The 13,763-nt window shown below is 45.9% G+C and overlaps 1 protein-coding gene and 1 long non-coding RNA gene across 3 annotated transcripts; one reads left to right on the top strand and one right to left on the bottom strand.

The window, feature by feature from the left end:
• Nucleotides 1-4,142: 4,142 nt before the first annotated feature.
• On the bottom strand, nt 4,143-6,722 carry LOC138066306 (uncharacterized). Its single transcript, XR_011139614.1, has 2 exons — nt 6,643-6,722; nt 4,143-4,288 (listed from the first exon to the last, which is right to left on the bottom strand). It is a non-coding gene; the product is annotated as an uncharacterized lncRNA (long non-coding RNA).
• A 220-nt stretch (nt 6,723-6,942) lies between these two features.
• Nucleotides 6,943-13,176, top strand: TFPI2 (tissue factor pathway inhibitor 2). 2 transcript variants are annotated; one of them, XM_068934851.1, is made up of 5 exons: nt 6,943-7,285; nt 7,404-7,583; nt 8,055-8,234; nt 9,510-9,683; nt 12,041-13,176. In XM_068934851.1, the coding sequence occupies exons 1-5, from the start codon at nt 7,207-7,209 to the stop codon at nt 12,142-12,144; spliced, it is 717 nt and encodes a 238-aa protein (XP_068790952.1). In that variant the 5' UTR covers nt 6,943-7,206; the 3' UTR covers nt 12,145-13,176. The 2 variants fall into 2 exon arrangements, with proteins under 2 accessions (XP_068790952.1, XP_068790953.1); XM_068934852.1 differs by having other exon boundaries at nt 6,947-7,285; nt 12,044-13,163.
• Nucleotides 13,177-13,763: the final 587 nt, after the last annotated feature.

Raw genomic sequence — 13,763 nt, 5'->3', positions numbered from 1 at the left:
AAGCAAGTGCCCAGGCTCTCGGGTTACAGGCAGGTTTCTTTAATTCCAATTAACAGCCAAGAAGCAACCGATAAACAGACGATGGAAGCGGGCGGCGTTAGCGCGGCACGAAGCGAAGGGGCCCGTCCCTGCTGCGCGAGGAGGAGGAGGAGGAGGAGGAGGAACACAGCGTGTGGGAGAGCAGGGTACAGCCATGCCCTACGGAGCGGCCGACGGGGGCCTCGTCGGCTTTGAGGTTTTTTTTTTTTTTTTTAAGAAAAAAGTCCGCTCCTGTACTTGTTCAGCAAGGACCAGCGGAACTGAGGGCACGCTAGTGACTCACTAAAGGTACAACACTGTCCGCTCCAGTTGCGGATGGGTTTGTTTCCTCATGCAATGACGCAGCCTCCTTTCTCCTTGAAGGGATTCTTTTCCTCGGGAACACCCTTCACCAGGGGGTCCTCGCCGGACCTCTCCTCGATGTAATTCTTGATCTCTTCGGAGCACTTGGACACCTTCAGTGAAGGAACAAAGACGTTGTTGCATTATACCCACAACTCACGTTGCACATCAGAACAGCAAAGCTAGTTAGCTTAATTCATACTTTTCTTTCTCTTATTTACCCTCCTATTAAATATAAAAGATCTGACCGCATGGCAAGCACTAGGCAGCTATAGACTTCGCTTCCTTAAGATAACACTTTTTCAGAGCCTGATGTTCATAGCATGTGTGAATATCACTGGAAATTTGTGTGTCATGTGGAAGAGCAGTTGCTGCACAGGTCAATTTCCTTTTTTGTTTTTAGTTAACCAATATAGTTGTATTAAACTAAGCATCACACAAATCTCCCCTCAATACCATCATGACTTACGCTCAACTCCTTCCGGATCAGTAACATTTCGATTCAACAATGTAGTATCTATTTTCTAAGTATGTATAACTTCATGTGTCTTTCCCAAAGAAAACATTCAAAAATGATTTTTCAGTAAGCTGATACATCCTGTCACCATGTAGTTATACCACAGCAACTGTGTGTGCTGAATGGGACTAAAGAATTAACTGGGAACGAAAATTTACTGACAGGTTGCCTGGGGTTATTTCAAATAATAGTTAATCATATATCCTATTGTGTTACGAAAGAATATAATGTGCATGATATTTTGCATGACATTCATAGCAAAATAGCAATGATGTGCATCTCCATAAAAACCCATGACTGAATAAATGGGTTTGGTTTGCATTCTCTGAAATGAGAATACATGCAGCAAGTCTAATAACGCTATTTGTGGAGCCTGGGAGCATAAGCAGATCCACAGACTCCAAAAGATCCCTATTCATTTTCATCTCATTTCTCTTCTTTAGGGTAGCAGAATCTGTCCTTTGATGCTTGAACATCTGAAAAGTGTGAGGACGTGAGCTCTTTCCCCACCTCTTCCCTTCATGTTCAGAAATACCTGCAGAGACACAGTAAAGCAGAGTCAGCAGAAGGAACCATCTGTTGGCCTGGTTGGAAGATGGCTATTATTTCTAATTTAAGGCTCCTTGCCTTCTTTGTTGACTATATTTTACTCTGTAGGTATAATTATGATAAGAGCCAGCCAATTTACATGTTCTTTTAGAGGCCAACAGACCACGGCCTGTGAAGAGTTATGCCTTAAGCCATTAGAAAGAACTCTGCGTTAATTCCTAACTAAAAGGTGCATAACATAAGATCTGATTACTTATATCTATCACACAGCGGGAAGAATTTGGAGCTGCAAATCCTATTGCACATATGCCTTGTTCTTCTCTTAGCAAACCTGTTAATTCAAACTGGGAGGCACTTTTTGCTATAGGTAAGTTGTACTCCTGAGTGTTTGCAGGACAGACACTCTTTAGTTAAGTCAACACTATCAGTACCTTTTTCGTGTATAAAGAAAAAAAGTCTTCTTATATACCCATTTGACATTTCTATTAATTCAAAAAACTATTTAAAAGGACATTTTCTCGTTGTGCTGTACATGTGTAGGAAGTGGGAGAAAGGGTCAAGAAGAATTTGGCTAAACATATTTTCGTCAAGAACAGAGGTGTGGAATCTGAATTTGAGTGTATTCATAACGGCTATACAGATACCGATGAACGGTGACATCTAAAACACAAATTTCATTTTCATGCAGTGAAACTTTTTATAAAGTGCAATGGTAAAACTGAGGATGTTGTCTGTGTTTTATTACAAAAGATTGCAAAATATTAATTTCCCTAAAATGGTTAGCCTTTTGGTTTATTCAGAATATTTAGGCAAGAGTTTAATTTTTTCTTAAGGAAAATTGAAATCCTGCAGAGCGTATTTCAGCTGCTTGGGAGCTGTGAGGGATGATCTAGTGCTTAGACACTGTCTGGCCATCAAAACCGCTGGAGCTTTGGCCCATACCATAACATATTACTGATCTTTAAGGGACAGCTAAAACATAACTGTGGCATTGTTATTTTCTGGGCTAAATTCCTAGACCTGCAAACTTGGAATCTGAACAACGTAATTCACATGTGTAGTTCCACTGATACCATTATATAAACGCATTTACAGTCCCAAATAGAAGTGGTCATTTAGATGTAGTCTTCTTTCTGCTAGCATGCACTCTAAAAGAGTTTTATCATGGGGTCGGGCCCAGGGCAGCTAGTCCCGCTCCGGGCTGCGCTGCTGCTATAATTTCTCTCTCTGTTTGGCGTCCCAGGGGCCAGCACGTCCAGCCGCTGCTCCGGGAGCCGAAGTGCGCGTTTTCTCTCCAAATCCCAGGGCGACCGCAGCCAGGCGGCCGGGGTGCCTTGCCCGGGGGTGCAGCGCGGCCCGATTCGGCTCTGCCCCGCCGCCGCCCCTCGTCCGCGACCCGCACTCCCCTGCTTTGCTGGCGGGGTTATTTCGCCAGCCCCACAAAGCGGGTGGCGGGTACCGTCGGCTCAAACGGCGCGCCGGCAGGGCGCTCGTCTAAAAACAGCGGATGCTGCCCGCGCACGGGGTGCGCGCAAAGCCGCTCCCGAAAACCCGCGCCCCGTGTCTTTGCCACGCCGCCGCGGGGACCGGGCTCCTCGGCTGCTGCCGGCCGGGTGCCGCGCTGGGTGGGCGCGCCTCGCCCCGCCGCCCGGCTCGACGTGCCGCCCGCTGCCCCTCCGCGGCCCCCGCGCCCCCCCGGAGCGGGAACCGGCTTCTCCCCGCTCCGGCCCCAGCCCCCGAGCGAGCCCCGCGGGCCCCGCGCGCCGCCGTCACTCACCGGCTGCCTTTCCAGCTTCACTTCTTTCCGGAGCTGCTCCACTTCCATTTTCAGTTTATCCTTCTCGCTCAGATCCTCTATGTTGATCGCTGGCATCGTTTACACTGCCGAAGCGCGGCGGGAGGGAGGGAGAGAGGGAAGGAGGGAGGACAAAAGGTTACCTCTGGGCAGGGAGGGCGCCGGGGCGCGGAGCCCCCGGACGGACGGCGGCACGGCAGGACGGCGGGACAGCGGGACGGCCGCCCCCGCCCCCGCCCCCGGGCTCCGGCTCACTCACAAGGTGCCGTCCGGGCTGCCCCGCTCCTCGGCGGCGGCGGCTTCCTCTCCTGGCAACCCCTTCTCCGCGCCGCTCCGGCCTTTAAACGGCCGCGATAATCCCCCCTAACCGGATTAACCGCAGCCGCCCGACCCCCGGCCCCGCCGCCTGGGCGCCGGGATGCTCACAGGGGCCCTGCGAGCACGGGCAGGGCTTGGGCAGCCCCGGCCTGTCCCGGGCGCAGAGCCCAGCTCCAGCATCGCCCAGCCGCAGCCTGCAGGGCGAGGTGCTGAGCTGGGGGGCTCCGGTGCACTGAGTGGCCTCTCCTCTGCTCTCCATCTTTGTCCCCAGCTGCTGCAGGGACAGCACAGAGCTCAGCCAAGTGCTTTGGCCTACGGCTGAAGTCTTTCCTCCCCTGCCACCTTCTTCCGTCCCTCATTTCCCTTGCAATGGTTCTTCTTCACAGGCATAACCAGAGCTCCTGGGATCCGTGCTCACGGAGCAGGCCTTCCTCACATGGCGTGCAGGGCTAATGCAGCAGCAGCTGTTTTGCTCAGATATGTTCCCATACTTGTGCACTAAAACCGTGAAGGGATTCCACTAAAAGGCACAGAGGGGAAGGAACAGCTTTCAGGTCAAGTATCCAGGCAGGCAGCCAGGCCCGTCAAAGGCAGAGACAGCCAACTTTCTTTGGTACTTATGTCTATAAATCAGAGTTGCAGCTTTGCACGAGAGGGTCGCCATGCCCAGCCTGCGCAGAGCGTCTCTGGACTCATGGAGTTATGATGGGTGCTGACAACAGGGCACTCTAAGAGAAGCGACGGGTTTAGAAAACACAAGAAAGAAGAAAGAAATTCTGTGACATCCATTGTTTACTGCATATGCTTTTGCGGTCTAAGATCCCGAATAAGGGGCTACAAGCTCTGGAACAGGGGCCTCGTGTGGGCCTTCCTCCATGCGTGTTTGTACAGTGCCTGGCATCTCTGATCCTGGCAGCCACTTTCATACACAACCAGGGGACAGCATCCACACTGCCACATTCCCGCTAAGCTGCAGGCCTGGAAGCAACCCTTAAAGTGGATCTGTGGGCATGCGTCCTTTCTTCATTCTGGCACTCCAAAGTCAGGCAGTCGCTTCCCCTTCCTTCAACCTCTGGCTATATGCATATAGACACTCCTTTCTCTTCCTCCTCTCCCCATCCACAAGATGTAAGCAGCTATCAGCAGTCTACTAATATTTAGCCCTTTCTCCACCCATGCTGCTCCTTCAGTGCTCTTGGGGTTTATCTTTGTTATGTTTTAGTCAGTTCATTAAAAGCGGTTTCTGTTCTCAGCCCTTCAGCTTTTAATCCTCTCCATCCCCTAGCTGCTGATATCCAATTTCTGCACTGCCACAAACCTACACTGACAGCTGCATCCCCAAACTCCGCCAGCTGTTGGTCCATGGGCCAGTCAGAACAGCTGGAACCAGCTGGCGGCCGGTCGGCTCGTGTGTGTTGGCCTTGTCGCAGCACGACACGCACGGCCCTTGCCCACGCTGCAGACCAGTACATGGGCCTGTGGGCGTTGTGAGCATTGGTGTAAGGGTCCACAGGGCGCAAGGGGCAGTGGGGGCTGTTGCTGGGAGTGGAAATACTGCGGTGGGGAGAGGCAGTGGGCATGGGTGAGATGGGGGTATGTGGGGTGGCAGTGGTCCGAGGGCAGTACATGCAGCACGGTGAGGGTGGGAAAGACAATGGCGCTTGCTGTCGAAAACCTACAAGGGTGTTAAATCTTTACTGACATGACTAGCTCTGCTGATTGCAGGTAATAAAGGACTTTTTCCCAACTGCCTGTGACAAAGCTAAATAACCACTTGTGACATTAACTATCGTACTATTTCAGACATCGTTACAAATACATACGTATTCTAAGCGAAGTTTATTGCTGCTATAGCAAAGCAGCAGCTAAGTAAATATTTTGTGCTGTGCTGCAGTATTGATGGATAGGGAGGTTTAGTTCAAACTTTGATTTGTATGTGTGTGTACAGGGAAGATGGCATTTGCATGACTGCATTCATTTTGCTGCTTTTGCTTAAAATGGTATTTGAATGCCTTTCTTTGCAATTCTAACAAAATCTCATGAAGGCTAAAGGACATCAGTCTAGTTACATTAAAGTCACCCGAGACTTTCTTAATATTAGAGAGATGGCATTTTGATTTTCTGCAAATTGGAACTGTGTGGTTTTTTTTTTCCTACTGGAGGCACCTAAGCTGTATTAAGCCACGGTGCTTAATAAGCCTAACAAAACCAGTAAAAAATGAGGACATCCGTTATTAACAGTGGTAGCAATTACATTACAAATCATGGCAGATGTGTCCTGCGGTGATACTTCAAATTGTATCAGGGTTTTGTTTTTATTACTAAGACACCCACTTATCCTTTGCCAATTTGAGATTTTGAAAAAGGAACTTTTTGGAAAGAGAGGGGGAAGGTGCTATTCATATCCCCCTAGAAGCTGTCTAGTTTGCAGGGCTTAAGAAAAATTTGCTCCTCTTTCTTGCCTTTATGGAAAATAAAATCTGGTCAGAATCCGGTCAGAAAGTATAGAGAAAGTCAATTCCTGAAAGCAATTGGGATGCTAGGAAGTTCCTCCTTCCTACAGCCCACACAGGCTGCAGGCCACAGACGTCGGTGGCACTGTAACGCAATCACATCATTGGCAGTGACTGCCCGAAGGACTGAGGTCCAACATTATCACTGTGAAGGGAGTGGAGGAGAACAATAGGGGATCCGATTAGTTTGTTGTTATCTATAGAGAGCTGGATGCCCAATTTGCAGTTACTCTTATCTCTGTTACTGTATTTAACCCGGAGTAAACATTAATTAATATAATAGCCCTAATAGATCAGACAGGGAAAGCATGCTGTTCACTGTTCACCCCTCCTCCTTCAAATCGCAGTGGATCGCCTGGCGGTGTTGAAAGTCTACAGAAAACCGAGCCTTGATATTTCCTCAAATGCACCTCTCTCTGAACTAGTCAGAGGTTTCACCCCTTCAGCCCCTCGGGTTTGCCAGGAATCCAAGCCCCCTGACAGTGCCCTGACTTTCTCAAGTTCATCAGTGTTATACATACTGTTATTAAACTGATAACCCGGTTAATTAGTGTTATCGCTAGTGGTACCTGCTAAGTGGCCTGTGCCCGACCCGACTTGATTACGACCTGCCCAACGGTGCCGCGTTTGGTTGACCGGGTCCTGCCGCCCTCTGTCTCCGGGGGCTCCAAACCAGCAGCAGCCGCGGCGGGGCCACGGCAGAGGGGGGAGAGGACTTTCGCTGACCGCCCCGTCCCGGATTTCACTGTGATTGCCAGGAAAGGCTCTCTGAGCATCATCCCGTAATGTGCCGGGGCGGGGGGCGTGGAGCCCCGCCAGCTCCCGCCGACCGGAACGGAGCGGCACAGCCCGACGGGGGCCAGCCCTCGGGCCGCTCCGCGGGGGGGGGGACGGGACGGCGGCGCTGGGGCTCACGCAGGCGCGCAGCCTGCCGCGCCCGGGTGACGGCCGGGTCAGCGGGGACTGCTGCCCCGCTGAATCAGACCTTCTCCTCCCACCACATGCGCAAGGAGGGAGGCGGCGCGGGGAAGCCATCTCGGCGCATATAAAGCGCTCCCGTCGGGCCGGCCAGCGCCGCCAGCTCCCGGGACCCCGCCGCCTGCCACGCCGCCCGCCCGCCCACCCGCTGCGACATGGCCGCCAAGCGCCTGCCGCTGCCCGCGCTGCTGCTGCCGCTGGCCTGCGCCGCCCTGGCCCCGCGCCCCCTCACAGGTAGGAGCGGGCGCTCCGCGGGGCTCCGCGGGCGGCTGCGCGGGGCCGGGATCGGGGCCGGGATCGGGGCCGGGGCCGCCGAGGTGGCCTCAGCCCCGGGCGCTTGTGTCTCCCGCAGAGAAGCAGCGCGCCTGCCTGCTGCCCCCCGACGACGGCCCCTGCCGCGCCCTGGTGCCGCGCTGGTACTACGACAGGTACACGCAGACCTGCCAGGAGTTCACCTACGGGGGCTGCCAGGGCAACGCCAACAACTTCCTCACCCCCGACGACTGCGAGAAGAGCTGCTGGACCATCAAGAGTGAGTCCGGGGCCCGGCCCCGCCGCGCCGACGGGGCACCCGCGGGCTGCCGCCGCCCCCCCGGCCCCGACGTGCGCTGCCGGCCGCAGTGGGGTGCGCTGCACCCCCGTGGGGCATGCGGGAGCCCCGAGGAGGCTGTGCAGCTCGAGAGGCTCTTCTACCCCTGCGTGCAGTAACTGCCTCGCTGCTTTCGAGCTTACCTAGAAAAAAACAGAGAGTCTTATCAGAGAGGGCATGGGGGATTTATCTGTTAATTTTTAAATTTTCATTTAATGTTATAACTAGTCACTAATTAATGCATTGGGTTCTCCCTGTATACCTTATCCTACGTCGTTAAAGGATGGAGGCAGCTAGACAAGTTGGGCCTCGTGTATAACCAGAATATTAGCACTTTATGTAAACTACCATGTTATTTAGTATGGGGAGCATGAATGGTGGATTATACTGAGCCTGAAATTCTTTCTGTTGCAGAAGTGCCCAAATTATGCCGGATGGAGGCTGATGGGGGACCTTGCAGAAGTCATCTCAGAAGATACGCCTTTAACTTGAGCTCAATGAGGTGTGAGGAGTTCATCTATGGTGGCTGTTATGGAAATGACAACAACTTCAGAAATGTGCAGTCTTGTGTGGACCACTGTCTGCCAGAGAAAAGTAATGGTTGTTCCGAGTTTTTAATAAAATAGATGGTTTGAAAGTGATATGAAGATGATATTTTATTTGATATTTTCCTCTGGATACCCTTACAGTGGTATTTTTGAAGACTTCTGTGAAACAGATATTTATAGTGTCTGCAGACTTTCATGTGTTGTTTGTCTCAGCTGTCTGTTACTGAAAGAGCAAAATTACTGTGTTGATTTAATCTTGTGACCTTAAATATGCCCATAGCTACACCCGACCAATCTCTTGACTTCTACAGAAGTGTACATGTATAACCTGAAGGGAGATAAGGTCATACATTGTATTGAGGCAGATGTACAAGACGTTGTGGCTGTCGCATTCAGGGAAGTGAAATAATATAAAGCAGAAAGTGCCTTTCTAAATTTCAAGAGTAAAGGAGCGGTGTTGCTAGATTGCTTGCGTTTTTGACACTTGTCAGTTCAACTGCTGGTAAATGTTCTTTACTTCATCTGCAGTGAGTCTTCACTGTCTCTGTACAAACTGTTAAGAAAGAGAGGTAGTATCCGAAAGCAGGTGACTGTATCTAAACATTGTCATAAACACCAGACTAATATCCAGTGCAAGACATTGTCTTTGAAGAAGAGAGAGCTACCAGGATGCATCAGAACTGCCTAAGATTTATTAGTGCTTGGTGAGACAAGTTATTTTTGGTTGATGACAGATTGACACCATTTTCTTAGATGAAAACTAAATTATTTTTAGTTTCCTTTTCGCATGTGCAATGAATTGTTTAAAGGTTTCCAGCAACAAAAGTAAAATTTTTTTAAGACAAAAGGTAGCATGATTCTTGTGAGGAAAATGGTGGGTTTTGCAGTTTTTGCTGCAAGAGATATATTTATAGACAAGATTTGCTATTAAAATCATAGAAAGGATAAATGAAATGCTACCTTTATCATCTACAGAGGTAGTTTCATTGGAATCATTATTATATTCCTACCTATATGGAATTGACTTCTGTCCAGATTATTTGAACATCTGAGCCATCGAGTGTATAGCACCACACATGGAGAAAGCCGCTGAATTTCACTGGTGCGCTAGTAATACTATTTTGGGGATTGTCTGTTGCTGTCTGAATTCCTGACTGAATGGAATAAGATGTAGTAAGTCTCTGAAGAGGTAACAGTCATGGCATTTCAATGGGAACAAGAGCTGTTTATCTGCAAAATTTGCTGTAGGGCAGATTTTAAGAAGCCAGACATAGAGATTATTTGATTTCTTTCTTTCTCTCTCTTTTTTTTTTTTTTTAAGCTGGTCCCTTGTTATGCTATAGTCCAAAGGATGAAGGATTGTGTTCTTCTTCTGTGACTCGCTATTACTATGACACGAAGAGCAAAACGTGTAAGGAGTTCAAATATACTGGCTGTGGTGGAAATACCAATAACTTTGTTACAGAAACAGATTGCTACAATGTCTGTAGAAAAGGTAAGATTTTGTATTTTTTCAGTCAACAGGAGATCAACCAACCCAAATACCAGTAACTGCTATTCAGAGTGTTCTTTCACACATCTAGGCTTTTTACAAGTGTATGGTTTTTGTATTATGGACTCAGTATTTTTAAAGGGCAGGGAAAACTATGGAGCAGCACTAAATCCTTCTGACAAGAACTGTGCAATGCGAGACAGTAAGACCGTTTGAGAAGAAAGTGCAGAGAAGGGCACACAAAAAAGTCATCAAATTAACTTACTAGAGGCCACAAGGAACTGTTCAGTACCTGCAGGAATCAAGGTCTCTTTCTTCCAAATATTTTTAAGAAGGACTAGAGTGGGTTGTGAAAATCAGCTTACTTTTTCCTTAGCATTTTAAAACAGTTACCATCTTCCCCTTTGTTCCTTGCTGCTTTTTCCCATTCCTGTTCCTAAAGATTTCTGCCTGATCCGTTCTGCTGAATCAACTGCTGGCATGGCCATGGGGGAAAAGGTGTGAATGATGATTGATTTTTTTTTTTTTTTTGTTAAGGGTTTTATTCAAATCAGCTACTGGCTCTGCTTGTAAGTCAAAATAATTCTGCTTTTACCTGCAACAATATGTTCATACCAGTTAGTGCGAGGTTTAATAATCTAGTTTAATTAATTTGATATGTAAACCAATGGGAGGGAAAAACATGTTGATGCCAGGAATACTCAGGAACCAGGCTTTCTTTATAGGAAACAAAACAATATTTTAAAAAATTGATACTAAGGGGAAAAAAATTGAGGCTGCATTTAGCATGTGCCTTTGGAAAGAAAAAGCAAAAAATCAAATCCATTGTAAACATGGGATATGCTCCTATACTGCAGTATTTAAGATGTGTATTAAAAAGATTTAAGTGAGGAAATCTGGAAGTAACAGCCTAATTCTTCAACTCTGGAGGTGGAAATTAGTGACCTGAGAACTTCAACCTAGCCGGGATTTCACCCCAAGCACAGGCCTCAGAAGTAAAAATGTTGTATGCCAGTTACTCATGGCAGCAATATTTTTGTGGGCAACAAGTCTGAGTGTGTCTCTGCCATTCTAGTATTATAATGGAGCCTTTAATGGCATGCAAATTCTACCTGAGATGCTTGTGATTATCTAATTTGCATCTCTGGCTTCCTGGATGATGGTGGGGCAAGGCTCTAGCTCACCGTGCAGAGAAGGGAGGAAATTGCCTCTTCAGCATCTCACCTGCAGGCTCTGCCCCTGCATGTGCACAGCTGCATCCAAACTGACAGTTCTTTCTTCTAAGGAAGAAAGAAAGAAGTAAGGAAATATTATCTGTCTCATAACTAGAGCAATAGATAGCAAAACAGATCAGATAGATAGGTTATAAGCTTTTTCACTAATCTACAGATTTCAAAATTTGGTCGGGTTTGGTCAACCAAAGCCCATAGTTAAGGGCCTAATTAGTGCCAATTAATGTTGAGCTATACATATTCATTCTATAACTTGGGAGTGTCCAGCAACGTTAAACAGATCTTTAAGGCAACTTCTCTCCTTCTCTCCTGCTCCCATATTTCTTGTCCCTAATATCTTTCCTGTTACCTTTTTGAGTCTCAAGTTGAATTCAGTTGACTTTCCTTGTCTAAATATACAACTACTGTTTGAACTGACCATAGTTTTTGGAGTGAACGGGTATCTGATTAATTTAAGTACAAAAAATATAAAAGAAAATAAAAAAAACTTAATACACAGGACTTTTGGTGAAAATTAAAGCATTCGGAATTGACTGTATGGGCTCTGCATATAGGAAAATGGGTAGCATAAAGACAAAGATTCAGTCTTGCACAGTACTTACATTCTGAACTGCACTTGCACATCTTTCATGTGGCCTTCCTAAGCTCATGCTGAGATAACCATTACTGCTGTTTGTGACCACTCTGCAGCTTCTGTGCGAAACCCAATTCTGTGCAGAAACCTAAATCATGTTACCACTTCTTTTTCCATGGGTATATTTTAAATTTTGCCCCAGTGTTGTTCAAAGAAATATAGTAATAGGTCTTTTCTTTTCTTTTTTATTTTTGCAGATGTGGAAGTGTCTTGACTTCCATTCTGCTATCACACTAGGACAGCTAGAGAGACTTTGATTCTTGTTCAGGAAAAGAAAAGCAAAGTAAAATTTCAGTGCCAACGGTGGACACATTAGAAACCTTACAGTGTGTGATAATGGGCCCAGAACATATTTTATAGCTTCTGATATGGTTGGTGTTATCTGCTCAACTATTCGAATAGCATAATAGGAAAAAAGCAAAAAACAAAATGTGATAAAGAGTGGTAACAGTTTAGTCATACTGTTTCCCTAACTACTTCCTTTATTTTCTTAGCAGGGAGTGAAAAACCAAGAATCAACAAGCCAGCAAATCTACTCCGCAGAAAAATGATGAGAAAACTGATTAAAAAACCTCAAACACATAACCTGAAGTCCTAAGTCTGATGTGCATATGGATGTTTAAAACAACTTCTTTTGATTAAACTTTCTTCTTTTGTAATACAGCTTCCACACAGTTTTATCAACAAATACATCAACAAATAGTTCTATCTTTCAGAACTGCTTTTTTTTCAACCTACTTTTTAGAAAGAAGAACTGCATGTAATAGAAGAAGAATGAACCTAAGTTTCATTCTTCTGCTCTGTTGTATTTGCAGTAATACTTTGGTAAAAACCAAATATTTAGATTTCCATGTTTTTATGGGGGAATGTTACTACTGCCTTGGAAGAATATTCCAAATGTTACAAATCATTTATGATTTGACAAATCTATAGTCTCTTAGTGTAACTAAGGAGAGTACAATGCAAGGTCTCTACCATGGATTTTTTGGCATTTTGTGCTTGCTAAAGAAACAGATCCTTCCAAAGGGGTGTGCCGAGGTTTGGAGCCCTGCCATTATACATACTTTGGCACTGTCATATAAGTAGACTGTCCTTTATAGTCATGTTCATAGCCAAGGCTTTCAGAAGCCTTTGTGAAAGAATTATAAACTTAAATCTGTCTCATTCCAGAAAAGGGAATTGGGATACTTCAACAAATACTCTAAAGAAGACAATCAATCAGTTACTCAACTATTAAAATATAATTGTAGGCATTACTTTTTTATGACATCTGAAATTTCCACAAAATGATACTCCAGGTCCTCACTTGGAATAAATTTCTGTTGATTTTTAATGGAGTGACAGTGATTCACATCTTCTGAGGATCTTGATATTTGTGTTTATGAGGGGCTGTTAAAGAACAGCAGAAAAGCAGAAGCTTCTGCAAATCTCATATAATCCCTCTTTTGAGGCATTATTTTATTTCTTGTGTTAGATTATGCCTCTGGTGATAATATTGCATCTTCTTTTATGTTCTGTATGTGAGCCATGTCTAAATTTCAATTATTTTTACCTACAATGTTTTCTACTATGAATTTATGACAAATATTAATAAAATATTTTTGGGAAATAAATGAGACCTTGTTCTGTCATATGATTTTATTAATTATCCTGAATTAGTTGCAAAGATCAATATGTTTAATGAAACTTATTATTTATTAATTATGAGCTTAGCAGAGTTTAGTTGTCTCTTAAATCACCTCCCTCCACTGAGATCTTTATTTGAACAAAGTCAGTAAATTGCATCAATTTCATTCATTTCCAACAGTTGTTACGGCTCAGTTCGCTCCATAAGGAGTTGTTCTCAAGGGATGCTTAGTTAAGTTGATTATCTGCTGCTGGGTCTCCCGTTTCATCTTGCACTTTCTGAATAGCATTTATGAAGATAGCTGGCTTAAGCGTAACCAATTACATCTGCAGCATTTCTGCTTAGAGCTGCAGCTATCCTGCTGACAATCAAAGCTGAACAGGTCTTCTTTCCATTTTATAAATATAGCCACTGCTGTTAGGTTGTCTTAATATCATTTCTATTTACTGAGGATGAAAACAAAGGCCTCTTGCTTCTGAACGAGTGAGATTTGCTTGAAATTACATTAGCTTTTGGTTAAAAAGGTTCAGGTGTGTCTTGCCTCAGCTGCATTTCAGAGACGGAACATGATGGGAAAACTATTCAAGATT

This window comes from Struthio camelus, chromosome 2 (assembly GCF_040807025.1).
Source record: "Struthio camelus isolate bStrCam1 chromosome 2, bStrCam1.hap1, whole genome shotgun sequence".
Classification (NCBI taxonomy): Eukaryota; Metazoa; Chordata; class Aves; order Struthioniformes; family Struthionidae; genus Struthio; species Struthio camelus.
This window is presented reverse-complemented; position numbering and strand designations above follow the sequence as displayed.